Source organism: Ictalurus punctatus, chromosome 21 (genome assembly GCF_001660625.3).
Source record: "Ictalurus punctatus breed USDA103 chromosome 21, Coco_2.0, whole genome shotgun sequence".
Taxonomy (NCBI): Eukaryota; Metazoa; Chordata; class Actinopteri; order Siluriformes; family Ictaluridae; genus Ictalurus; species Ictalurus punctatus.
The window spans coordinates 15,270,376-15,297,546 of NC_030436.2; the positions used below are offsets into that span (position 1 = coordinate 15,270,376).

General features: G+C 35.6%; 4 protein-coding genes across 8 annotated transcripts; all 4 read right to left on the reverse strand.

Moving 5' to 3' along the window:
- Positions 1–764: 764 nt before the first annotated feature.
- On the reverse strand, positions 765–4,202 carry LOC108254842 (opioid growth factor receptor-like protein 1). Its single transcript, XM_017450208.3, has 8 exons — positions 4,022–4,202; positions 3,276–3,356; positions 2,761–2,799; positions 2,614–2,671; positions 2,445–2,523; positions 2,060–2,141; positions 1,518–1,666; positions 765–1,426 (listed from the first exon to the last, which is right to left on the reverse strand). Exons 1-8 carry the CDS (start codon positions 4,103–4,105, stop codon positions 1,111–1,113), a joined length of 888 nt encoding a protein of 295 aa, XP_017305697.1. The 5' UTR covers positions 4,106–4,202; the 3' UTR covers positions 765–1,110.
- A 1,784-nt stretch (positions 4,203–5,986) lies between these two features.
- On the reverse strand, positions 5,987–12,292 carry LOC108255127 (opioid growth factor receptor). Of its 3 annotated transcripts, none has more exons than XM_017450824.3 (8): positions 11,861–12,292; positions 10,821–10,892; positions 10,070–10,111; positions 9,886–9,943; positions 9,710–9,788; positions 8,926–8,992; positions 8,626–8,774; positions 5,987–8,515 (listed from the first exon to the last, which is right to left on the reverse strand). In XM_017450824.3, the coding sequence occupies exons 1-8, from the start codon at positions 12,080–12,082 to the stop codon at positions 6,661–6,663; spliced, it is 2,544 nt and encodes an 847-aa protein (XP_017306313.2). In that variant the 5' UTR covers positions 12,083–12,292; the 3' UTR covers positions 5,987–6,660. The 3 variants fall into 3 exon arrangements, with proteins under 3 accessions (XP_017306313.2, XP_053530040.1, XP_047005405.2); XM_053674065.1 differs by having other exon boundaries at positions 11,878–12,046; XM_047149449.2 differs by lacking the exons at positions 9,886–9,943; positions 11,861–12,292 and having other exon boundaries at positions 10,821–10,898.
- A 3,083-nt stretch (positions 12,293–15,375) lies between these two features.
- LOC128628671 (opioid growth factor receptor) lies at positions 15,376–20,421 on the reverse strand. Of its 3 annotated transcripts, none has more exons than XM_053674067.1 (8): positions 20,053–20,421; positions 18,996–19,067; positions 18,245–18,286; positions 18,061–18,118; positions 17,885–17,963; positions 17,101–17,167; positions 16,798–16,946; positions 15,376–16,688 (listed from the first exon to the last, which is right to left on the reverse strand). In XM_053674067.1, exons 1-8 carry the CDS (start codon positions 20,092–20,094, stop codon positions 15,986–15,988), a joined length of 1,212 nt encoding a protein of 403 aa, XP_053530042.1. In that variant the 5' UTR covers positions 20,095–20,421; the 3' UTR covers positions 15,376–15,985. The 3 variants fall into 3 exon arrangements, with proteins under 3 accessions (XP_053530042.1, XP_053530041.1, XP_053530043.1); XM_053674066.1 differs by having other exon boundaries at positions 20,036–20,421; XM_053674068.1 differs by lacking the exon at positions 20,053–20,421 and adding an exon at positions 19,379–19,776.
- Positions 20,422–22,154: 1,733 nt separating this feature from the next.
- On the reverse strand, positions 22,155–27,171 carry LOC108280998 (opioid growth factor receptor-like protein 1). Its single transcript, XM_017496521.3, has 8 exons — positions 26,992–27,171; positions 25,898–25,978; positions 25,679–25,708; positions 25,200–25,257; positions 24,971–25,049; positions 24,589–24,655; positions 24,094–24,242; positions 22,155–24,002 (listed from the first exon to the last, which is right to left on the reverse strand). Exons 1-8 carry the CDS (start codon positions 27,106–27,108, stop codon positions 23,528–23,530), a joined length of 1,056 nt encoding a protein of 351 aa, XP_017352010.1. The 5' UTR covers positions 27,109–27,171; the 3' UTR covers positions 22,155–23,527.

Genomic DNA, 27,171 nt, shown 5'->3' on the forward strand with positions numbered 1-27,171 from the left:
TTTATAATTATTCATACATCCATAATGGGTAATCAGTATTAGTTTACAGAATTGTTTATAAGTGCTTGTATGATGTGGCTAACAATTACTTATTTTTAAATCTAAAAACAATGTATGGGGTGCTGTTGCAGCATCCAGGTGAACTCTGATCAGCATATTGCATACACCATGTATTTTGAGTTTAAAGCATTTTCATCGCATATTAAACTTCATAGACTTATTGTTTCTGATGATTAGCTTAAGCTAGTTCAGAGGATCTGCTCTACCTAAAATCAATATAAAGTAGCTATTAGTTGAAAAGATAAACATTCTTTTTCAAATTGGCTATAATTGAGTTTTTTATTAACACATATTAGCAGCATGAGCATAAACAAGTCAAAAATGAGCAAAGTCATGTTTTTAATCTGTACCGTAGTAAAACATGATCCTTTTAAAATGTTGGTCAACCAACAATAGAAATATATTTTTAAAAAATGTTAATTCTTGTGTATATTGTACATCACAGTTTGGATATTTTACTTTTTCCAGTTCCTCCATCACTCACAAACCCAACTACCCCAAAAAACCCAATACGTCTTTTTTGACCTAAACAGATTTTCATATACTGCTCTCTGAGAGTAACTTTGTTTAGATATTTGTTTGAATATTCATCATAATTTAGCTTTTATTTCTTTACGGCTCCATGATTGTAGACATATCTTCAGTTTGTCTTAATGTGGTGATGTGGATCGTCTTTCCTGCCAGTTTATTGGTATTTGCTTCAGTTGTATTTTTTTTTTTTTTTTTTGGGTGATTTTGCATTTCATCCTCTTGCTTTCGGTGCTCATTCCCTCCAGTTGGAATCTGCTGGCTGTTTTCACTGGTAGTTTGATAATTATTGTACATTTTCAGCATGATGTGTGACCACATTTAGACTGACAGTAAATTAAAAGGTTTGTTGGAAGCTACCATTTTGATGCACTGGCCTGTGAGTATCTTTACTACTGTTCTTATCTGTGGATTTTTCTATAGTATGTTTCAAGTTCATCTCTGTTGTATACATTCTAAACCTTCTGAACAGTTGAATTACTTGCCGTTCCCTCAATCCCTAGCCTGTGTTCCACTTCATTTTTAATAGTGCTCGGTTTGTTTCTCTGCACGCTCAACCTCCTTCAAAAAATGAATTCGAATCCTCGTAGGACACCACACAAATTTCTCTTTTGGCTTGAAATAACACAAGGCAAATTTGATCAACTCTTTTCTTTTAGACTTGTCCACTACTGCGAACATAAAGTAGTCCAGAACGCTCTGTTTTACTTGGGGAAGTGTACCATTCACCAGAGTCTCCACAAGGAAGAAGTGAACCAGTGGTGCTTGATAGTGATGGAACCCCAGTAATCCCAGACACTTCAAAATGCGGGTAATGCGAAGATTGTTGTGTGTGTTTCTGTAATATTTGAAGAAAAATATCAACTGCAGCATTAAATTCTTTTGTATAAACTGTTTAAAGAAAATTAAAAAGTAAGAACAATATTTACCTGTTTAGGTTTTCAAATCGCTCTTTCCAGTTTACTGAACGTCTCACCTCTCCGGTTTCCTCGCTGACAAGTTCTATGCCGTAGAAATCCAACATGAGCTTGTAAGATGTCAACAATCTTTTCTTCATCACCTCATCCCTATGGAACAGCTGCAAAATATGCGGTTTTAACTTTACACTTCATACATTTTTCCTTCATGCTTTGTTGGATCATTATGATCACATGAAAAAAAAAAAAGATAAAATAAAAGATCTAAAACTGTTCTATAGCCGTATAGACCAATCTTATCCGGAAAGGGCCAGTGGGTGCAGGTTTTCATTCCAACCAAGCAGAAGCCACACCTGTGCCTATTGAAAGCCAAGATCAACTGATTAAACAGGTGGACTCAGGTGTGGTCCTGCTTGGCTTTTTTTTCCTTGTGATTTTGCTCAAGTATATTGACTTTATTAATAGGTACTGTTTCAAAGATGATCAAATATTATTCCATGGGGTGTACTTATTTTTTCACTTGACAGTTAGAATTTTAATATTTCAATACTTACCTTGATTGCTTTTGGGTTAAGCACATGCGACAGGTTTTGCACAGATGATGCATTCATTCCATTCTCCTGAGTCGGAAATAGCCTGTGAAGAAATGTTTAAAATGTCTGAAAATGTTACACTTGTGCACAAAATGTTTTCTGTTCATGAAATATTCACACCAATCAACATAAAACATTTCAATCCATTTACATGGTATGTTCACCATGGAAACAATATTCTACTAGACCAGACATATTCATGTAAACCTGTGATTTTCCGTGCAGCTGTCAGAGCTGCTGTTATAGAAGATTTCTTTTTCTGAATGTTCCCCATTTCTTTCCACTCTTTAGGTTTAGGACCACTCTTGGTTTGCTGAGCCAAAACGTGTGCCATTAAAATATTTACCATTGAATGTAGGAGTGCACATGTTCCAACTTCTTGTAATCACCAAACCAGCACATGTGAAAATCCTCAATGCACACGCCTAAAGACCAAAAAACAAATGCTAAACCTCCTCAAATAAATATAATTGTGTTAAACAACTCTATCTTCACTCATAAGAAGTATGTTTTACCATCAGCGTCGAAAGGGATCTTATTTTGGTAAAACCACAGATTTGGCAAGTCTTCATCCTGCAGCAACAATTAAAGAACGTTCAGATTAATAAAGCGATACAAATATGAGATAGGAAAAGCTAGAAATAGACAAATGTAATACTCACATTGTCTACATCTTGACCTTTCACATCATCAAGTTGGCTCTAAAGTGAAAATGAAATGCAGATGCTTTTCCCCCCAGAATAATTTATACAAAGCAGAATCCAATCCTAGCATTATGGGTTAAGAGCTTTGATCAAAAGCCCAGAAGCCTTCCAGTCACTGGCACAGAAACTAAAGTTTGCAGCTATCAAAACCTACTGACCACTCAGAAAATATCTGACTTTCCATAAAATCCACAGATTGATAAAATATCTGACTTTGTGTGCAAACTCAAAGCAAACACAAAGATAACTTTATGAAGTGAGGTGAATGTTCCTCATTACTTTCATGTGTTCAAGATAAGGGCCAATGTTGTTTTACTTTGTCGAAATCTCAAACTGTAGCATTAAGACTTTTACCATTGAATGTATGAGCGCACATAGTCCAGGTTTTTGTAATCACCAAACCAGTAAGGTTGGATGCCATTCCAAAATAAGTCTTAAAGACAGTAATGTATATGAAACCTGTTGCAACTTACCCGACACTCGCGTCTGTAGTTTCGCATGTCTTCTGCAGCATGTAGGTTTCTTTTTTCACGCCATGGCCACTGTTTAGAGAACTGAAAAAAATGCATGGTAGAGTTTATTTGGTGATGGTTTGTTTTAAACGTCACTGGATGTCGGTTAGTGTTTTGAACAAGGTAGACTAGCATTGTACTTTCCAAGGATTGCATAGAAATAGCAACTATGGCAACTGGTTAACACATTTTCTGTTTAGGTTTTGATTAATTTAAGTACAACTGAGCGACCCCACTTGTTTGATACAGATACAGGATATACACTTTCTGAAACTCTCAGTTGTGGGGTTTTACAGTGAATCTTAACTGTACTGTAATAAGAGTTCACCCAGAGGGACTCTATAAGGGTTTTAGATTTAAACATAATCATATTTTGATTTCATAACGCAAACAGTAGTTAACATTTAGCTTTACTACAGAAATGAAATTTTGAATTTTGAAATGAAGGCATTTCCCTTTTTTTATGAGACCCATTTCAGTAACCCTGCCCTACAACCCCCCCCCCCCTCTCTACATATATATATATATATATATATATATATATATATATATATATATATATATATATATATATATATATATATATACACACATATATATACACACATATATATATACACAAACACAGCACAAAATATAATCTATCTATTTATCTATCTACAGGTATATCTGCAATGCATAAACATAACGAAACCTAGTAATTTTACCTCTTTAGTGTCCTCACACACATCTTCATCTTCCCATGTCGAGTCATAGTCACTTAAAGTGTTTTCTGAGTTACCCATAAGCATGCCTTATCTCACAGAATGTCAAGATATATTGCACAGAGCCGAAAAGACAAGCAACGAGTAAGAAAAGAGGACAAGGAAGTCTAATAAAAAAGGCTGAATAGCAAACTGAAACACGCCCATTGTTTTCAAAGTGAAAGTAAAAGTTATTCTCGGACCACTTTTTATTTATGAATAGCTAAACAATGTGCCTACATATGATCAAACAAAGCAACCTAAACGAATTATGCACAGTTAAGCAGGTATCAAGGCAGCATGAGTCAAATCTTCAATCAAGCATGCTATTTAGATGTCATGTTGTTTAGAGTGTATCAAAGCGTATTCGCTTGTAAAAACGTGTCACGTGACATAGATCAAATTACGTGTAATCAGCTAGCTTTAGCATATACAGTTTGCACATTGCCTCTATTGCACAATACCTCATGTAAATATGACCCAGAGTGACCCTTAATATGCATATATACAGATGTATATATTTTCTAGACCACTGATATTTATACCGATAGGTTTACATTCATATTTCTGCGTCCATACTGTATTACAGTAATACAAAAAAATTATTATTATTATTATTATTATTATTATTATTATTATTATGGTTACCTCTATACTTTAAACACTGTGTTAAATTTACTTTATTTACTTTATTGAGCGTGAAAGCTAAGAATTGTTTGTACCTTGTGTATGTGACAGTAAAGTTCTTGAATCTTGAATCATAGTGGAAGCATTGTGAGCATTCTGGGTTTCAGCCACTAGGGGGCATTATAGGCCTCAGCCTTGAGAGGAGTTTATTGCGTTTTGATATACGTGTATATGTATCTGTAGCGTTGCCATGCAACTGATATACCGCCGTGCTAATCTTAAGAACCAACTGCAAATTATTTCAAAGCCCTTTTAAATGTCATCATTGGTGAGTCTGAATATTGTTTTCTTTAAATATGTTTTCTTTAATATGCAGCATTCATGGAAGATCTACGAGCGCTCGATGTCAAGTGGGATGATGTGGAAATCGACGCTGCCGACCGAGCCCGCTGGCGAATGCTTGTTGCCCGATGCGCCCCGCTGCGCGGACGGAACTAACTAACTAACTAACTAATATGCAGCACCGACTGCATTATATTCTTTACTGTACTGTTTTTAAGGGCTAACGCAGCGCCGCCTGCTGGACTGTTTGTTGAAGGGCTAACGCAGCGCCGCCTGCTGGACCGTTTGTTGAAGGGCTAACGCAGCGCCACCTGCTGGACCGTTTGTTGAAGGGCTAACGCAGCGCCACCTGCTGGACCGTTTGTTGAAGGGCTAACGCAGCGCCACCTGCTGGACCGTTTGTTGAAGGGCTAACGCAACGCTGACAGAATGTTGTTGACCATAGGCTACACGTAGCGCTTACTTGCACTAAACATATTTAAAATGTGATTATCCCTTAGTGGTTTGTGTGTGGGCATTTTCCAATGGTCTCTTTACGCAATGACCCGATGGCCTCAATTCCCCCAATGATAGCAAATTATCCTTTCTGCATATATATTCTAAAAAAATATGGTCCAAAGCAACCATTTATGCTACTTACAGCAAGAAGAAACCCTGCCTCAATTCCACTGAACACCTTGGGGATGAACTGGACCTCCTCACCCAGCATCAATGTCTATATATATATATATTTTTAATCTTGAAGAAGTTCAATATTTGAGCAAATCTAATGATCAAACATCTCACTGCAATATCATGCTGTTTGTTCATTTAAAAACTGCTTTCAGGGGACAGAGCAGACAGCTCTGATAGGACACCCATGAAGCATGGCTTATAGAGCCCCTTATGACCTAATCTTTTTCTAATTGATGAGAATAGTATTTTTCATTATGTCATATTTTGAGGTGAAGGGAGACAGAGTCATTACTTCATCCAGTGTTTATTAAGCACATTCTTTGACAGGATCAGAATTCCTACATTGTTATCACATCATTTATCACATCCACAGCACAAAAAGTTATTATTTCTATAAATTTTTCTTGTTCAGTTTATTAAAATAGGCTACAATGTAATGCCGTCCCATACAGGGTGTATTACCACCTGTTCTTGGAACAGGCTCTGGATTCACCATGACTTGGAAAAAAAATAAAAAAAATCTAATTAAATGTTTGCAATAAAAAACAATCATATTAAATGTAAGAACAAATTTCACAAAAAAAGAAGAGATTTTTTGTATTTTCAAAAAACAAGCAAAAGCATATCATCCCTTAAACATCTCTGGTCAAACAATATTTAAACCTCACTTTTTGTCAGTTCCTCCATCTCTCACACACCCAATTTCTGTCTTTTTGTCCTCAACAGACTTTTCTTTACTGTTCTCTCCTGTCTCTGAATCTTTACCAGGAATAACCTGAGATGAGTTAACATCACTCCTGTGCCTTGTGCCTTGTTCAGATTCAGTGTACTCTCTATTATTATCTTCTGTTGAATCTGAATTATCATTATTGTGTGATGTGACAGCATTATTATGCTCTTCAGTAAGCCTGTCTTCGGTATTATCTTCCACAGATTGATGTACTGAATCATCTTTTTTGTCATACGCTTGTTTCTTTTGTATTTGCTTCTGCGGTGGTATTTAACATTTCATCGCCTTGGTTTTGCTGTTCACTTCCGTTGTGCGGATTCCCCATGTTTTCATCTGATTCAGGCGTTTTCATCAGAGTAGTAGAATCTGGATTGGGACCACATTTAGATTGAGCATCTTTGTCAGGTTGACTTCTGCTGAAATTTGCCATGGACTTGGGTGCATTAAGCAATTCAGCTACTTGACCACTCTCTTGCTGCTGATGTTCTATGTTTCTGTCTGATCCAGGCGTGTGTATCCTTTTACTACTTACCGAGTTTTGATCAGAAGCATTATCCTGTCCAGGAGACGTAGTAGTATATTTATGACTATTCTTATCTGCTGATTTTTCTTCATCATAGCATGCAGAATTTGTCTCAGTGTTTGTGCCAGTTCCAGTCGCCACACTGTCTTTTGGTGATTCATGGCCACTCTTATGGATTTCTTCTGAAACAATTTCTTTGGAATCTCCATCAGTATACTGTGATTTTGTCTTATCTTTATTGCCTTGCTCAGCTTTGTCTCCTGGGTTTTCAGATTTGTATTTTTGGAATTCAGATTTGTCTCCTTGGTTTTCAGATTCGTCTCCTTGGTTTTCAGATTTGTCTCCTTGGTTTTCAGCTTTGTCTCCTTGGTTTTCAGCTTTGTCTCCTTGGTTGTCAGATTTGTCTCCTTGGTTGTCAGATTTGTCTCCTTGGTTGTCAGATTCGTCTCCTTGGTTTTCAGATTTGACTTTTTGGATTTCAGATTTGTCTCCTTGGTTGTCAGATTTGTCTCCTTGGTTTTCAGATTTGACTTTTTGGATTTCAGATTTGTCTCCTTGGTTTTCAGATTTGTCTCCTTGATTTTCAGATTTGTCTACTTGGTTTTCAGATTTGTCTCCTTGGTTGTCAGCAGTGTCTCCTTGGTTGTCAAATTTTTCTCCTTGATTTTGTTCCACACTCCCTGAGTTTCCCCCTGATGCAGGTGTTTCGTTTGCAACATTCTCGATTCTGGAGCTCTGATTAGAAGTTTGTGTTTGCTTTTTATTGGTGCTTTTATCAATGGCTGTGCTACTGTCAAAGGTTTCATCACCACTCAGAACTTTTGACTGCTCGGTAGAGTCAGCATATTCACTGCCATTCTCATCTGATTTATTTGTACCATTTTGTACAGAATTCGGGATCTCCTTATTTGTTGCTGTCTTGTCATCCTTCTGGATTGCAGCGTTACCATCTGAATCTATGTAAGCCTCATGCTGAGAATCAACTCTTGATGGTCCTTCTGTTCTTTTCTGTTCTTCATTAGTGACAATCGTATTTGCATTTCCTACAGCAGGGACAGGTGAAGCTTGTTCCTCAGAATCTTGACTCTCACCTGACACATTCTCATCATTTCTGCTTTCACAGCGAAGAGATTTATTATTTCCTGTGTCTTCATTAGTATCTGTTTTGAATTCATTTTTCTTGTGTACTCTGCTGTTCATCAGATCATTCTGTTCACTTTGAGAGGTTGAATCACTTGATTCTCCTTCATTGGAACCAGCATTTAATTTGTGGCTCACTGTTTCTTTTTCCAATTTATTACGAATCCTCCTAGGACACCACACAAAATCCTCTTTTGGCTTAAAATGACAGTATGCATATTTGATCAGGTCTTTTCGTTCATCTTTGTCCAGAACTGCGAACATAAAGTAGTCCAGAACGCTGTACTTTACTCGTGGAAGTTGGTTATTGACTAGAGTCTCCTCAAGGAAGAAATGAACCAGCGGTTTTTGATAGTGACGAAACCCCAGTAAACCCAGGCACTTTAGGATGCGTGTAATGCGAAGATTGTTGTGTGTGTTTCTGTAACATTAAAGACAAAATGTAAAACCACAAAATTATAGTCTCTTATATACACACAAACAATTTTATGTACTAAATTGGAAAAAAAAACAGTGAAGTGCAATATTGACCTATTTAGGTTTGCAAATTGCTCTTTCCAGTTTTTTGCACGTTTCACTTCTCCACTGTCCTCGCTGACAAGTTCTATGCCATAGAAGTCCAACATGAGCTTGTAAGACGTCAACAATCTTCTCTGCACCTCCTCATCTGTACGGAACAGCTGCAAAAGAAAACTAATGTTGCATTTTAATTGGACACTTCATAAGTTTTTCCTTTAAAAAGAATCTAAAAGTTTTGTTGGATGACATGACATTATGATCACGATAGTAAAAGGTGACAGCTATTTAAAAAAAATGTATTTCGATACTTACCTTGATTTCTTTTAGGCTAAGTTCACGTGATGCATAGTTCATTCCCTTCTCCTGAATTGGAAACAGCCTGTAAAGAAATTTGTACAATGTCTGAATGTAACACGTACATACAAGATGTTTCTAACAGATGTTAACAGCAGGAAACCCATTTTAGTTTGCATGAAATATTCACACCAGTTAACATAAAATCTGTTTATGTGGAGCATCCGCCATGCAAAGCCTTTATTAAGCGTTACCTACTGAGCTCTTTAGAAACGGAATGTTTATAATGTAATGTTTTATGATTACAACATTGAGGACGTTGTTGCACTGAAAGCTGATATGTCAGCTAGCCAGATGCCATGAACTAGTTTAACTGAAAAAATAAGCTAGCTAAAAGTGTCCATTATTGGCAACTGCTCAGTGAGAATATGACCTAGATATCTAGCATTAAATAGCTAGTTTATTTATGTAGATTCAAGCCAAGCTATGTAGGCTTGTTACAGCAATATAAGTTGGTAATTTTTCTATTTAGAAAGCTAAGCCTGTTCAAATTTTATTTAACTTTACTGATATAATGCTTAGCTACTTACCAGAGGTAAAACAGGCCCTGCAAAGGTGGGTATTTTTTCTTTCTTTAATTTTTCCAATTCTGACACCCAATAGCAATTTAGCAATTTATAAAATTTGTTGGCTAGTTCTCAAAAATCACTATAGTCTCCCGCAGTGTTCCTGATGTGTCTCACTCATGGGTCTATAGAAACAATAACGTATTAGACAGAATGGATTAATATAAACCTTTTACCATTGAATGTAGGAGTGCACATATTCCAGCCTGTCGTAGTCACCAAACCAGAAATTGTGAAAATCCTTAATCAACACACCTGAAGACAAAGAACAAATGATAAACCTCCTCAAATGTCTATTTGAAAATGATTATATTTAACATCTATATCATCACTCATCAAAAATGTGTCATACTATCAGGGTAGAAAGGCATGTTGTTTTGGTAAAAACGCAGATTCGGTAACTCTTCATCCTGCACGTACAACAATTATAGATCATACAGATCCACCATTAATAAAGAGGTACAAACGTATGAGATCAAAAATGCTGGGAATATGGCAAAAGAAAATAATGTTATATAGACTAATGTAATACTCACATCCTCCAAATAATCATCTGTACTGTCATCATGTTGGGTTTTCTGAAGTAAAAATGAAACGCACAGCTTTTATTAATTTTGCAGGTGCTTTAATCCGGAGTAACATGCAAGAAGCAGAATCTGATCCAAGCACACATGAGCAGTTAGAGGTTATAATATCTATTATTATAGACCATGGCTATGACTACCACCATAAAATGTTGAACTACATGTTTTGTTTTTTAAATTCATTTATGTGAAGCTTTTGCCATACAATTTCCTTTGTAAATTGTCTACTATAGAGTTGATTACGTATTAGAACAAGTGTATTAATATAAAACTGTGAGTTGGGTTGTAGCCTGAACTACAGTCTGAGGCGTGCTGTTATAAAAAAAATAACAGTGTACAAAATTTAGATATAGAAAACCTTCTGATCAATTAGAATTGAGAATTCAATAGTGCTGTCGTATGTAGTAATATTTTTTTCTCATAAAATATCTAAACTATATGTGCTAACAGATAACTCACTTTATGAGGTGATACTGTTCCCCTATTTCTGTCATGTCTTTAACATTTGGGCAGTGTCGCTTTGCTGAAAGCAAAATCTCAGATTTCAGCTCAGTGACTTTTACCACTGAATGTAGGAACTGCGCACAGTCACTTTACACATCCTTACTTTACACAGTGGGTATAACTGGAATGCATAAAGGTAACTTTGGATAGCAAAAAAATCTCAAAAATTCTATTGTATACCATGTGTGTTGCAACTTACCCGAAACTTGTGTCTGAAGGTTTGCATGTCTTTTGCAGCATGTGTGTTCCTGTGTGACCACTGCATAGAGGACTGAAAAATATGCATGGTTAGTTAGGTGATAAAGCTTGTTTGATTTAAGATGCAGTAGGCATAAAAATGTCACTACACATTGGTTAATGTTTTGAACAAAGTAGACTAGCAGTGTTCTTTACGAGTATTGCTAAGAAATAGCAACTACAACAACTTGGCTACCAAGTTTTTGTTTTATATTTCTGTTTCTACGTTATATAAGCTGGTGGCCAAACCTTAAGTTTTCCCTGTTTGTCTGTTTTGGTATTAAATTGTGTCAAAATATCATCCGATTCTCTTCTGTTAAAGATAAACAATACATTAAAGTACATGATGCAAGGCTTTTCAAGTACTCTTTGAACATTTACGAGTCCCTGCAGAGAGACAACCAAATCTACAAGATTTTTAGAGTTCGATCAGTTGTGCAACAGGGTGGAGCCCTCCTATCCGTTCAGAGAAACTGAAACTTGGCACAGGGGTAATTCAGAGAGACAGTCCCATCCAGGCTGAATTCCCTCGTTGTGCCCAGTGTTCCCGATGTCCCCGGTGTAGACTCCAGATAATAAATAAAATTAATCTGAAATTTATTTTACAGTTAAAGTTAGAATTTATTTTGTGCATTCACTTTTACACCAAGTAGGTCTGAAAAAACTTATGGGAGCTACAGAATTTACTGTGAGTTCAAACCTTTTAACCAAGCCTAATAAACAATTTCTCTGTCTGTCTGTATGTTTCCATTAGGGGTTAAATTCGGTTTGGTCAATTCTGAGAGACAAACGCTACTTTTAAGAACTTTTTTTTTTTTTTGATAACAGAAATGAAGCATGATAAAAACATTTGAAAGTATTCAGAGGTCACACAGAGGAGAAAAGGAATATTCTATGTACAGTATATCTCGTCAGTGACAAGGAAACGAAACGTTAAGATCGCTTGTATCATTAATATTACTCGTATACTTCGTATAATATAACCTCGAACAAAATTTTTACCTCTCTAGTCTCCTCACCATCACTTTCGTCTTCCCATGTTGAGTCATATTGCTCGTCATAGTCCTTGGAAAAGTTAGGTGTGTTACCCATAACCCGGTCCTGTCTCAGAGACCTCCGAGATCTGTCCATAGCTTTGAACCGCCGCGCAATGAAGGAGAAAACACGACCAGGAAGTATACTGAGAAATAACAGAAGGCGAAAGAGCAGCTGAAACACACCCATAATTACTGTTCAGAGAAAACGAAAGTAAAAGCTCTTCGCGCACCAACTTTTATTTACGAACAGCTTAACAATCCGCCTGCAAAAATAACTCATAATAGCAAACACAGCAATCGAAATGAATCATTATCCCTTAAAGAGGCATGACCGGAACAGGAGTAAGATCTTCCTGCAAACTGTGTGTGTGTGTGTGTGTGTGTGTGGAACAAGTGTCAAAGTATCACGTTTATACGTGTCACGTGACAAGGCTCATTTTTTTTTCCTTTTCTGTGCTCAGATTTACTAGGAAGTGTTCTGAGTAGGGGTGTAAACGATACATTCCAGTCACGATTCGATTCACGATACTACGATTTGATTCTCAGAATATTTTGAACAACAATGTAAAGCACACCTATTATGGTTTTGAAACGTGTCTAATTTTGTTCTAGGGGTCTCATACATAGATTTACATGCATCCAAGGTCAAAAAACATTTTAACGTGCTCATAATTTAAACTGCAGCATTACCTACATAGGTTTGTTCAGAAAGTAAGTCTGAAATTAGTAATGACTCCTTTCAGCTGTTCAGAATGGGTTCCTTCTTTTGGGAGTCATTAACTCCATTTGTCGTGCACTTTGATTTTTGAAACTTTGCAGACTTTTTACATTCACAAACAGCTGTATAAAACACACTACATGAAAGGTAAAAAAACATCACAGGTGCACTTTAATGAAGAAAAAAAAATAAAAGTCTCCTTTTTATTTATGAATCATAAACAATGCCTTTACATTTATGGCATTTGTCAGACGCCCTTATCCAGAGCGACTTACATTTATTTAATTTATACAGCTGAGCAGTTGAGGGCCCTGCTCAAGGGCCCAAAGGTGGCAGCTTGGAGGTAAAACAACCTTCTGATCAGTAGCCCAACATCTTAACCACTGAGCTACCACTGTCAATGCAAAAACACTGTGTATATTGTTTGTACAAATAAATAAATACTACAAAATTTTTATACATTAAAAAAATTAAATATCCAAAGCCTCAGATCCTGGGAAATGATCGGTTGAAACGTAATGAGCTCTGTAGCAACAAAGTCAGCTAAAGTACCCAACTTCTGCAGCCTCTTTCTCAGGCACTGTAGATTGTAGTGGTGGTGTGCTGGTGTCATTTTAAAGTGCACAGGTATAATGTGGTGGTGTAACTATATAACCTGTAACGCGTGTCCGTCATTGTGATACGGAGCTGTCGGTTACTTCACAAATGCAGATAATTCCTGGTAATGACACAGACTCTCCGTCAAAGAATGCAATCATTTGACTAGTGTTCTCTCTATACAGAGCTGTGAAAAAGTATTTGCTCCATCCTGATTTCTTCAGTTTTTGTGTATCTCTCATACTAACTTGTTTCAGAAATTAAAACAAAATCTGAGATAAAACAAAGGCAACCTGAGTAAACACAAAATACAGTTTTTAAATGATAATGTTATTTATTGAAGCAAAAAAAAAAACTTATCCAGTACCAACTGGGCCTGTGTGAAAATGTATTTGCCCCCATACTTACTAATTCCCCAAATCTATGAAACTGAATTTATAATGTGGTTCAGCTGGACTAGACACAACTTGATTACTGCAAACCCTGTTCAATCAAATCAACACTTACATAGAACTTTTTCAACAGCATGAAGTTGGTTAAAAGGTCTTACCCAGTAACACACTATGCCAAAGTTGAAAGAAATTCCAGAAGTGATGAGGAAAGTGATTGAAATTCGTCAGTCTGGGAAGGGTCACAAAGCTATTTCAAAGGCTCTGGGACTCATTATCACCAAATGGAAAATCTTAGCATCATAGTGAACCTTCCCAGAAGTGGCCGACCTTTCAAAATTCCTCCAAGAGCACAGTAAGTACTCATCCAGCAAGTCACAAAAGAGCCAAGGACAACATCAAAGGACCTACAGGCCTCTCTTACATCACTAAAGGTTAATGACTCCTCTATCAGAAAGACACTATGCAAAAATGGCATTCATAGTAGTGTGGCGAGGTGAAAACCACTGCTAATCCTGAAGAACATTAAGGCTTGTCTGAATTTTGTCAAAACACACTTTGATGATCCTCAAAACTTTTGGGAGAATGTTCTGTGGATTGATGAGTCGAAAGCGGAACTTTTTTGGAAGACAGGGGTCCCATTACATCTGGCGTAATCCAAAGACAGAATTCCACAAAAAGAACATCATACCTACGGTCAAGCATGGTGGTGGAAGTGTGATGGTGTGGGGATGCTTTGCTGCTTCAGGGCCTGGGCAACTTGAAATAACTGAGGGAAACATGAATTCTGGAGAATGTCTGGTCTTCAGTCCGTAAATTGAAACTCAAGTGCGACTGGATTATGCAACAAGACAATGATCCAAGCTTAGGAGTAAGTGAAAGACTAATCTCCAGTTATCGGAAGTGTTTGGTTGCTGTTATTGCTGCTTTGTTTTACACATGGGTGATAGGTGTTGGATAACTTTTATATGATTCAATAAAAATAATAATAAAAACTGTATTGTTTGTTTACTCAGGTTGCCTTTATTTTATGTTGTATTTCGTTAGAAGATCTGAAACTATTTAGTACGAGATATACACAAAAACAACACTGTATATTTTAACTCTATGGGTTGAGCAGACTGGGTCTTCTGGTGTTCATACAGTGCAATTTCATTAGTTGCATAATTAACAGAGTGCTGATTTCCATAATGTGCATCGCACATTTCCATTATACACATCTTCACATTTTTGCATCGCAATGCAATGTTACATGGATTCGGTCCATGTACTCTGTTATGCTGTAATTTTAGGCATGGTGTGGGTCACTTGTTCCCTTAAAAGGAAGAGTCACTGGTGAGGACCTTCACACAGCTCCTGTTAGAAAAAACACTAAAAAGTATGTAACTTTTTATTTATTTATTTTTTTAAATCACTTATTCCTTGCAATAGCTACCTCAAGCTTCATGGGATCCAGATTTGAGAATACAACAGCACTCTGGCGGTTGCTTTAAAGCTGCATGGGAAGTTCGGCTTCCCCTTAAATTTCATTCAGGTGTAAAAATGAAATGTTTGTTCATCAATCTCGATAAAATGCTATATTTTATCTCATGGCCATATCATGCTGTTTGTTCATTTAACACAAACAGTTTTTGGTGTACAGAGCAGCCAGCTCTGATAGGAATCCTGTGAAGCATGGCTTCTAGAGCCCACTATAGCCTAATCTTTTTCTAATTTCTGAGAATTGTATTTTTCATTACCTTCATATTTTGAGGCGAAGGGAGACAGAACCATTACTTCATCCACTGTTTATTACATTTACATTTATTCATTTAGCAGATGCTTTTATCCAAAGCAACTTACAAATGAGGAAATACAAGCAAAGCGAGAACAATACAACGATATCAAGCAGAGAACAATACAAATAGTGCTACAACAGAACATCTTTTAATTGAGTTCTAGAAAAGCAAAGTGTGCAGAGTAGAGGTGAAAGTGTCAGAGTAGGTTTTATTTATTTATGTAGTTATTTATTAAGGATAATGTGGGGTTTTCATTTTAGGGCTTAGTTAGGTGTTCACGGAAGAGGTGGGTCTTTAGCTGTTTTTTGAAGATAGTGACAGATTCTGCTGTCTGGATTGAGGTTGGAAGTTCATTCCACCACTGAGGGACAGTTATGAAACACATTCTTTGACAGGATCAGAATTCCTACATTTTATTTAGTCATAAAATACACACTCTGATATCAACAGATTTGCAGAAAACACAAAAACATTATTTCTATTCATTTTTTCTTGTTCAATTGATTAAAATAGACTTCATTAAGTAATTCATCCCCTCAATTGTTCTCTTTCTGCTCAATTTCTACGTTTCTTATCCAGATGTTTTGATCATAGGTTTGTTCATAGGTTCAACTTGATGCATTGGCCTCTCCAGGAGAGAAAGTATATTTAGAACTATTCTGATCTGATGATTTTTCTGCATCATAGTGTGTAGAATTTGCCTCAGTGTTTGTGGCAGTTCCAGTCGCCATACTGTCTTCTGATGATTCACTGTCACTCTTCTGGATTTCTTTTGAATCATTTTCTTTGGAATCTCTTTCAGTATGCTGTGAAGCCTGTTCCTCAGAATCTTGACTCTCACCTGACACATTCTCATCATTTCTGCTTTCACAGCGAAGAGATTTATTATTACCTGTGTCTTCATTAGTATCTGTTTTGAATTCATTTTTCTTGTGTACTCTGCTGTTCATCAGATCATTCTGTTCACTTTGAGAGGTTGAATCACTTGATTCTCCTTCATTGGAACCAGCATTTAATTTGTGGCTCACTGTTTCTTTTTCCAATTTATTACGAATCCTCCTAGGACACCACACAAAATCCTCTTTTGGCTTAAAATGACAGTATGCATATTTGATCAGGTCTTTTCGTTCATCTTTGTCCAGAACTGCGAACATAAAGTAGTCCAGAACGCTGTACTTTACTCGTGGAAGTTGGTTATTGACTAGAGTCTCCTCAAGGAAGAAATGAACCAGCGGTTTTTGATAGTGACGAAACCCCAGTAAACCCAGGCACTTTAGGATGCGTATAATGCGAAGATTGTTGTGTGTGTTTCTGTAACATTAAAGACAAAATGTAAAACCACAAAATTATAGTGTCTTATATACACACACACAATTTTATGTACTAAATTGGAAAAAAAACAGTGAAGTGCAATATTGACCTATTTAAGTTTGCAAATTGCTCTTTCCAGTTTTTTGCACGTTTCACTTCTCCACTGTCCTCGCTGACAAGTTCTATGCCATAGAAGTCCAACATGAGCTTGTAAGACGTCAACAATCTTCTCTGCACCTCCTCATCTGTACGGAACAGCTGCAAAAGAAAACCAGTGTTGCCTTTTTTAATTGGACACTTCATAAGTTTTTCCTTTAAAAAGAATCTAAAAGTTTTGTTGGATGACATGACATTATGATCACAATAGTAAAAGGTGACAGCTATTTAAAAAAAAAATTATTTCAATACTTACCTTGATTTCTTTTAGGCTAAGTTCACGTGATGCATAGTTCATTCCCTTCTCCTGAATTGGAAACAGCCTGTAAAGAAATTTGTACAATGTCTGAATGTAACACGTACATACAAGATGTTTCTAACAGATGTTAACAGCAGGAAACCCATTTTAGTTTGCATGAAATATTCACACCAATTAACATAAAATCTGTTTATGTGGAGCATCCGCCATGCAAAGCCTTTATTAAGCGTTACCTACTGGGCTCTTTAGAAACGGAATGTTTATAATGTAATGTTTTATGATTACAACATTGAGGACGTTGTTGCACTGAAAGCTGATATGTCAGCTAGCCAGATGCCATGAACTAATTTAACTGAAAAAATAAGCTAGCTAAAAGTGTCCATTATTGGCAACTGCTCAGTGAGAATATGACCTAGATATCTAGCATTAAATAGCTAGTTTATTTATGTAGATTCAAGCCAAGCTATGTAGGCTTGTTACAGCAATATAAGTTGGTAATTTTTCTATCTAGAAAGCTAAGCCTGTTCAAATTTTATTTAACTTTACTGATATAATACTTAGCTACTTACCAGAGATAAAACAGGCCCTGCAAAGGTGGGTATTTTTTCTTTCTTTAATTTTTCCAATTCTGACACCCAATAGCAATTTAGCAATTTATAAAATTTGTTGGCTAGTTCTCAAAAATCACTATAGTCTCCCGCAGTGTTCCTGATGTGTCTCACTCATGGGTCTATAGAAACAATAACGTATTAGACAGAATGGATTAATATAAACCTTTTACCATTGAATGTAGGAGTGCACATATTCCAGCCTGTCGTAGTCACCAAACCAGAAAATGTGAAAATCCTTAATCAACACACCTGAAGACAAAGAACAAATGATAAACCTCCTCAAATGTCTATTTGAAAATGATTATATTTAACATCTATATCATCACTCATCAAAAATGTGTCATACCATCAGGGTAGAAAGGCATGTCGTTTTGGTAAAAACGCAGATTCGGTAACTCTTCATCCTGCACGTACAACAATTATAGATCATACAGATCCACCATTAATAAAGAGGTACAAACGTATGAGATCAAAAATGCTGGGAATATGGCAAAAGAAAATAATGTTATATAGACTAATGTAATACTCACATCCTCCAAATAATCATCTGTACTGTCATCATGTTGGGTTTTCTGAAGTAAAAATGAAACGCACAGCTTTTATTAATTTTGCAGGTGCTTTAATCCGGAGTAACATGCAAGAAGCAGAATCTGATCCAAGCACACATGAGCAATTAGAGGTTATAATATCTATTATTATAGCCCATGGCTATGACTACCACCATAAAATGTTGAACTACATGTTTTGTTTTTTAAATTCATTTATGTGAAGCTTTTGCCATACAATTTCCTTTGTAAATTGTCTACTATAGAGATGATTACGTATTAGAACAAGTGTATTAATATAAAACTGTGAGTTGGGTTGTAGCCTGAACTACAGTCTGAGGCGTGCTGTTATAAAAAAAATAACAGTGCACAAAATTTAGATATAGAAAACCTTCTGATCAATTAGAATTGAGAATTCAATAGTGCTGTCGTATGTAGTAATATTTTTTTCTCATAAAATATCTAAACTATATGTGCTAACAGATAACTCACTTTATGAGGTGATACTGTTCCCCTATTTCTGTCATGTCTTTAACATTTGGGCAGTGTTGCTTTGCTGAAAGCAAAATCTCAGATTTCAGCTCAGTGACTTTTACCACTGAATGTAGGAACTGCACACAGTCACTTTACACATCCTTACTTTACACAGTGGGTATAACTGGAATGCATAAAGGTAACTTTGGATAGCAAAAAAATCTCAAAAATTCTATTGTATACCATGTGTGTTGCAACTTACCCGAAACTTGTGTCTGAAGGTTTGCATGTCTTTTGCAGCATGTGTGTTTCTGTGTGACCACTGCATAGAGGACTGAAAAATATGCATGGTTAGTTAGGTGATAAAGCTTGTTTGATTTAGTTGATTAGTATTTTGAAATTAGACAATTAGACAAAGTAGACTAGCAGTGTACTTTACAATTATTGCTAAGAAATAGCAACTACAGCAACTTGGTTACCAAGTTTTTGATATTTCTGTTTCTGCTTAATATAAGCTGGTGGCCAATCCTTAAGTTTTCCCTGTTTGTCTGTTTTGGCATTAAATTGTGTCAAAATATCATCCGATTCTCTTCTGTTAAAGATACACAATACATTAAAGTACATGATGCAAGGCTTTTCAAGTACCCCGTAGAGAGACAACCAAATCTACAAGATTTTTAGAGTTCGATCAGTTGTGCAACAGAATGGAGCCCTCCTATCCGTTCAGAGAAACTGAACTGAGGGAAGGCTGAATTCCCTCCATGTGTCCTGTGTTCCGATGTTCCCGGGGTAGACTCCAGATCCGGTGCATGCCAGACCTGGATAAAGTTCTTACTGAAGATGAATGATGAATAAATAAATGAAATGAATCTGAAATTTATTTTGCAGTTAAAATCAGAACTCCCCCACTCAGCAGTCTATGGGTCCGTATAAAGGGGTCTGTTATGGGTTCCTCCAAACAGACAACCGAGCAAACTTAACGGGTCAAGAGAATAAAATTTTTTAAAATGTATTTTGTGCATTCACTTTTACACCAAGTAGGTCTGAAAAAAAAATTATGGGAGCTACAGAATTTACTGTGAGTTCAAACCTTTTAACAAAGCCTAATAAACAATTTCTCTGTCTAAACTATGTTTCCATTAGGAGTTAAATTCAGTTTGGTCAATTCTGAGAGACAAACGCTACTTTTAAGATCTTTTTTGATAACATAAATGAAGCATGATAAAAACATTTGAAACTGTTCAGAGGTCACACAGAGGAGAAAATATAATCGTATAATATAACCTCATACAAAATTTTTACCTCTCTAGTCTCCTCACCATCACTTTCGTCTTCCCATGTTGAGTCATATTGCTCGTCATAGTCCGTGGAAAAATTAGGTGTGTTACCCATAACCCGGTCCTGTCTCAGAGACCTCGGAGATCTGTCCATAGCGACTAGGAAGTATACTGAGAAATAACAGAAGGCGAAAGAGCAGCTGAAACACACCCATATTTACTGTTCAGAGAAAACGAAAGTAAAAGCTCTTCCTGCACCAACTTTTATTTACGAACAGCTTAACAATCCGCCTGCAAAAATAACTCATAATAGCAAACACAGCAATCGAAATGAATCATTATCCCTTAAAGAGGCATGACCGGAACACGAGTAAGATCTTCCTGCAAACTGTGTGTGTGTGTGGAACAAGTGTCAAAGTGTCTTGTTTATATGTGTGTCACGTGACAAGGCTCATGTTTTTTTTCTGTGCTCAGCTTTACCAGGAAGTGTTCTGTAGCATACACATTGCACCCTGAATACACATCAAACAAACATGTATACATCACACACTTAATGAAAGCAAAATTCTTTTATTCTATATTTTAATTATTTTAGCCCATTTTTTCCCATCCTATTTATCTCAGTTACTTTCTTTCTTTTTGAAGTGAGTGGGTTCTCCCCAATTTGGTCATCTGCCAGTTCCGGGTCTCCAGGTTTCCTCTTCCCTCCTAAAAACATGGCAGTAGGTGGATTGGCTCCACTAAGTTGGCCCTAGGTATGAATGAGTGTGTGATTAGGTGTGTATATGTGTGTGTGTGTGTGTGTGTGTGTGTACGCGTGCATGGTGGTATGCGATGCACTTGCACCCTATCCAGTGTGTCTTACCACCTCATATATAATGAATAAATGAGTAATTGGGCCACATTTTATTCATGAATGAGTAGAGGCCTACCAAAAATGGCAAATTTCTAAACCAACTAAAAAATGAAGCCAATAAGAATTTTTTTTTTTTTTAACATACTAGATATGTAGGTAATATTTAAACTGTACTAGGGTATATTTGATCTATTTTTGAAATGATGGGGTGTATTAGATTATTAGAAATCTTATTTATAAATGACGTGGAAAATTTGTTCTATTACACATGAATGTCCCATAAACAGTCATTCATTTTGAAGTTTTATGTTGAATACCTTGGGTTTCTTCTGCTTTATTACAGTTTAATCACTGTTATTGCCGCAGACATTACATAAATAATTATATATATATATATATATATATATATATATATATATATATATATATATATATATATATATATATATATATATATATTTATTAAAAGGAAACCTTAATATTTGTAGAACTTAATGGAAGGCAGGTGAACATGAAGGGTGAAAACTGTTAAAGCTATAGATAGAAGACTCACCTAATATTAGCAGTAAAATATACAGCACATACAGTATATGTGTGATGTGTCTAAAGTGTCAAATTATAGTGATCCATTTTGGCCTTTTCTAATTAGATTAGATTGAGACGTTCCCAATTTAAAAAAAAACAACACTTATTTCTAACATTTCTAAGTTTATAACCCTCCTATTATGTTATGGGTCAATGTGACCCATTTCCACATTTGTCTGAAATAATGGTTAATTTCTCCTTGTCCTCATTTAGAGTCATGAACTTATATGCAAATACTTCTTCTTATGGCTTTTCTCAGACAAGCCGTAATAAAGATTTACTGTTTTAAGCCGTTCTTTGTTGTTTTTGTGTGTATTTATACTGTAGAAGTCATTTTGACCCATAACATAATGGATGTAACTTTTTTCCAACATAACAGGAAGGTTAATAATAAATATTCTTCCGTTCACTACCTATTGCTTAGTAAGATTTTCAAATCTGATTATTTTAAATAAGGTCGTTTAAAACAAAAATGCTAAATGATATAAGCTTTTGGCACTGTATTGGCAGTGTATGTAAATCTGTATGTCAGTTTTGAATCTGATTAATGTGGAGAAAGGATGAAACAGAGCCATATCTCACCTTTATAAAGTGATAAGGTCAACATGAAAATTAACCACAAGAATATAAGTGAGAATTGAGATTTGAGAATTGGCAGTAATGTGCAGTTATTCCACTTTATTAATACATTGGCTCATTAATAAAAGGTCCCTTCTGGAAGAACTCATGACTATTGTTAGTACATAAAATTAGTTTATTGTTTATTTTAATATAACTAATCTACAGTAATTAATAGCATTCATTTTATTTCTCTATTCCATCTTTTTTCATCTCTGTCCTCTGTTCTTCTTTTCTCATCTCTCCAGCTTCTCAGTCCCCTTTTACTCATTCAATAGAAATACTGTAGTGTGATCATAGAACTTCTCCAGAGTTTGATACACTGTCTATCAAAATATTGTTTTGATATTAGTGCACAAAAAATACACTGCACTTAGAGTGTAAACAGTTCACTCTAACAGCTCTTCACTACCACGTATAATGAATGAATAATTATAATAATAATAAAAAAAAACAGTACAGTGTTAGGTATTTGAAAAGACTTGCATCTTTTCATTTACTGTTTAATTACAATACCACTGTGTGTGTGTGTGTGTGTGTGTGTGTGTGTGTGTGTGTGTGACATATAGGCTATGTTTTGCTTTCTGATAGTGATGCAAATTCTCCTTTTCAGTGAGTCATCATTTGGTTCAGCTCGCCAGTAATCCACTCCCAAATGACTCAATGCCATTTTTTTTCAAAATTGGACAAGTAATTATTCTTCTATGCATAGCTTTGGCTAAAATTGTTTATTTGCAGATCTTACTCTACCTTCTAATTAAAGGGGCATTTTCTTTTTTCATAGTACAAATATTGTTTGTAAAAATAGTTTAAGCCATCAAATCAAAGGTGAATGTGCTCTATCCCAATTCAACACCTACATTGCTACACAGCTAAGTCTTTTATTCACACAGTGTAAAGAGACAGTGAGATTCAAAATGATACCAAACAATAGGAAATAATTCCCTCAGATAATATTTCATTCTTTAAAAAAGGCTCCCTATGACTAAAACTGCACTGCAATTACAGTTAGTGTTGACTGTTATCTAAACAACCATTGGTTTCAGCATACTGAAAAACTTCACCATTGCATCACAGCTTGTTGATATAACTGAAGTGCACCATTCACATGGAGTTTTGTTATAAATATGGTAATCACGACCGCTGTTGTACACAGGATAATGCTAGCTCACAGGTTAGACACACTGTCTGTCAGGAGGTGTTACTGTAAGTCACTTGGACACAAGTAACCATAGGAATGACTTTCATTTTCTATCTTTATCATTAGTTTGCTAAAGGATAAAAATTAGTGGACAAACAAGCTTGAATTCATGTGAGCTAACATTAGCTTAACTGTGTGCTAAGCAAATAAATGACACCTAAAATAGATTAGTTTTTACTGTACATATTGAGTTTGTTGAGTTGCTTATACTGGCAAGTTTGCCACCATAATTAAATCCACCAGTTCATACTGGTCACTCATGTTCTAGTTCTATGACTCTGCACTCTGTTATTCCCGTTATAGTTCTGTGCTGAACGATGAGCGTTCCTAGGATCTATTTTACTTTGGCCTGCATTTGGTACCTTACTGTTCCTTGAACTATTTTGACTTCCAGAGTGTGCCACCTTCACCCTTGGTTTAGAATATGGGTGCTGGTTCATTATGGGTGTGATTCTTTTCAAAAGCATTCTTTGAATCCTAATAGGGCACCACACAAATTGCTCTTTTGGCTCAAAATGGCAGAAGGCAAATTTGATCAGCTGTTTTCGTTCAGACTTGTCCAAAACGGTGAAGATAAAGTAGTCCATAACGCTCTGCTTGACTTGGGGAAGGTTGCCATGCACCAGGGTCTCTTTGAGGAAGAAGTCAACCAGCGGTGCTTGATAGTGACGGAAGCCCAGTAATCCCAGGCACTTTAGGATGCGAGTAATGCGAAGATTGTTGTGGGTGTTTCTGGAACATTAAAGACAAAAAAATAAAATGAGCATTCAGGTTTCAATGCTAAAGTGAGATAAATGATCTAGAAACAGAAGACAGCATTAACCTGTTTAGGTTTTCAAATCGTTCTTTCCAGTTTCCTGCATACTGCACCTTTCCAGTTGTTTCACAGACAAGTTTTATGCCATAGAAGTCCAACATGAGCTTGTAAGACTTTAACAGTCTTTTCTTTACTGTGTTATCCTTATGGAAATGCTGAAAAATAAAACACTCATTCAATTAACATTTCTTAAGATTTAGCCTTCTTCTATAGGTTGAAAAAATGATGAAGTTTGGCCTTTTTTTGTAATCAAAATAATAACTTTGCAGTATGTACAGTATATAAAGCTTACATGTTGTTTTGCATTTGCATTACAACCAATTCTTCAGAGTGTATTACATTAAAACTATTTCAAGAGAGAACAGGAAACCTAACCTTTACAAATCTAAACTATTAATAATGGCAAAACTGTCTTGACATTATAAATACCATTAACAGCCATGTTGCCCAGTTCAGGTAGTATATATCTAAAACCTTTCTCATAAAAAGAAATTTGCCTACCATAATTTCTGTTGGAGTAAGGACATGTGCACAATAATTTACCCCTGGCTCTTGAGTTGGAAACAACCTGTATAATGTAAAGTGGAAATAATTATAATATCTGACGGGCTTTTATATTTTAAGTCAGAAGTTACATCCATGAAAATCCATGTATCGTTTGCCACGTCCACTGATGATGTCGCTAACTCTACTGTAGTAACCGTTTCAGTGGGACTGCTGCTAGAAGTGGAATTTTACATGCCGAACACAGACGAGCAGAGTGATACAAACAGTGAAACGCCCCAGTGTGGTTATACTAAATATAAGCATTCTTGGCATGCCACTTGATCAATCAGAGGAGTGGACTACGTACAGTAATACATGACTATTACTATTCACTTACCACTGAATGTAGGAGTGCACTTTTTCCAGCTTTGTGTAATCACCAAACCAGTGTTTGTGAAAATCTTCAATATATACACCTTGGAACAAAATTATAATTGCAGATAAAAAATCATGAATTACTATTTAAAAATATTATAATTGCAAACAAGTAGATACATGAATGAAGGAATGAATGAATGAACAAATAAATAAATTCATTAAATTTATTTATCATCAGTATACCATACCATCAGGGCGAGATGGAGTTTTATTCTGATAGAAATCCAAATTAGGTAAACGAGATTCCTGCAAAAACAAAACAATAATGATTATATTTATATATATTATAAATATAAATAAAAAAATGCTTTTTCAGTAGTTTTTAGTCATAATCATTTATAACAGTATATATAACAATAAATAACTTCTTTGTTAAATATAGAGCTGCAACAATTATTGGCACCCCTGTGAATAATATATATATATATATATATATATATATATATATATATATATATATATATATATATATATATATATATAAGTATATATATACACAGACATACACACACACACACGCACACACACACACACACACACACACACACACACACATATATATATATATATATATATATATATATATATATATATATATATATATATATATATATAGTGTTTGAAGTACAGTACTGTTTTATGAACGTGCAAGTAAGTGAATACTCACTTGACCATGCTGATAAACTGGTCTGTTTTTCTATGAATAAAAATAAACAAATCATTGTGGCAGAAAACACAAACATTCCAAAGATGTCTTCCAATCAAAGGAGTGTGTATTGTACTAGCGTGTGACAGAGCAATGAGCAGTAGTCCTAGGATTTAGGATCTGGGCTTTAGAGTAGGTAACCTCTCCTCGATATGAGGGTTGTGATGGTGTTAAACTTACTTCACACCTATGCCTGAACATTTGCATATCTCTAGCAGCCACCAGGTTTCTTTGTGTTGTCCGTGTCCGATGCTTAGTTACCTAAAGTTAATACAGAACAAACATGCAATCTGAATTCAAAACAAAACTGAATTGTGAATGAGTTGAAGGAATCTTGTTATTGGTCAGACAAATGCATACTCTCATTATCTTTGCTAAAAGTACTTATAATAGCACCTGCTAGCTCAAGTGCATTATAGATATAAGACCTACTACAATTGTGAGTGTGGCAGGAGACTTAATTACTTAATTTTATCAGGGTGTATGAATTTGTATTATTTATTATTTCAGTTATTAATTGATCAATAATAATGTTTCAGATTTATTGACATAAACAAAAATCTTTTTCAGCTCAAAAGTCTTACACAAAATCAATACCCTGATAGAAAAGTCACATGAATTTTGCAAACTTTTCCTATGCAGGGCATGTGGTTTTATTTTTCCAAAGTTAATTAGTTTTCACATGGTTTTATCACACAACTAATTTATTTCCACATGGTGTGTACACACACACACACACACACACACACACACACACACACACACACACCACCCACTTTAATAGGAACAACAGTACACCTGCTCATTTATGTAGTTATCCAGTCAGTCAATCATGCTGCAGCAGTACAATGCATAAAATCTTGCATATACAGTTTAAGAGCTGTATCAAATGCACCTTCACAGGTTTTGCACTTGGGATTACATATTACTCATATTAACACGCAAAAACAAAAAACAAACCACATGATCACACATGAAATGAGATATTTGCACTAAAGCACAGGTTCCAATTCCAGTCCTACTTGTTCTGGACTACACCTTGTGTGCAAATTCGCTCTCTGCTTTACTTTCGCTTTAGACAGTGTCTAATGATAGAATTCTGTTTACTCTTCTGTTTACTCTAAGCTTACTCTTAAAAAACCCTACAAAATAAATAAATAAGTCTAGCCAACACTTTTATGACACTTTTGCACGTGATTGTGAGCGATATTAGAAAGTCAAACATGACATGAATATATAAAATAAATAAAATAAACAAGTACACATTACTCTACCCTCATCATGCTGAGCTTCTGATCTCCATACTCATCATCCCATGTGGAATCATATTCGTTATCAGGGTCCTCCATGACACTTCCCTCACAGCCCATTTTACAATCCGAGTAAAACATAGATCGCTACTCATAGAGCTCCAGAATGAACTCAAACAAGAAGTGAACTCACAGTGATGTATC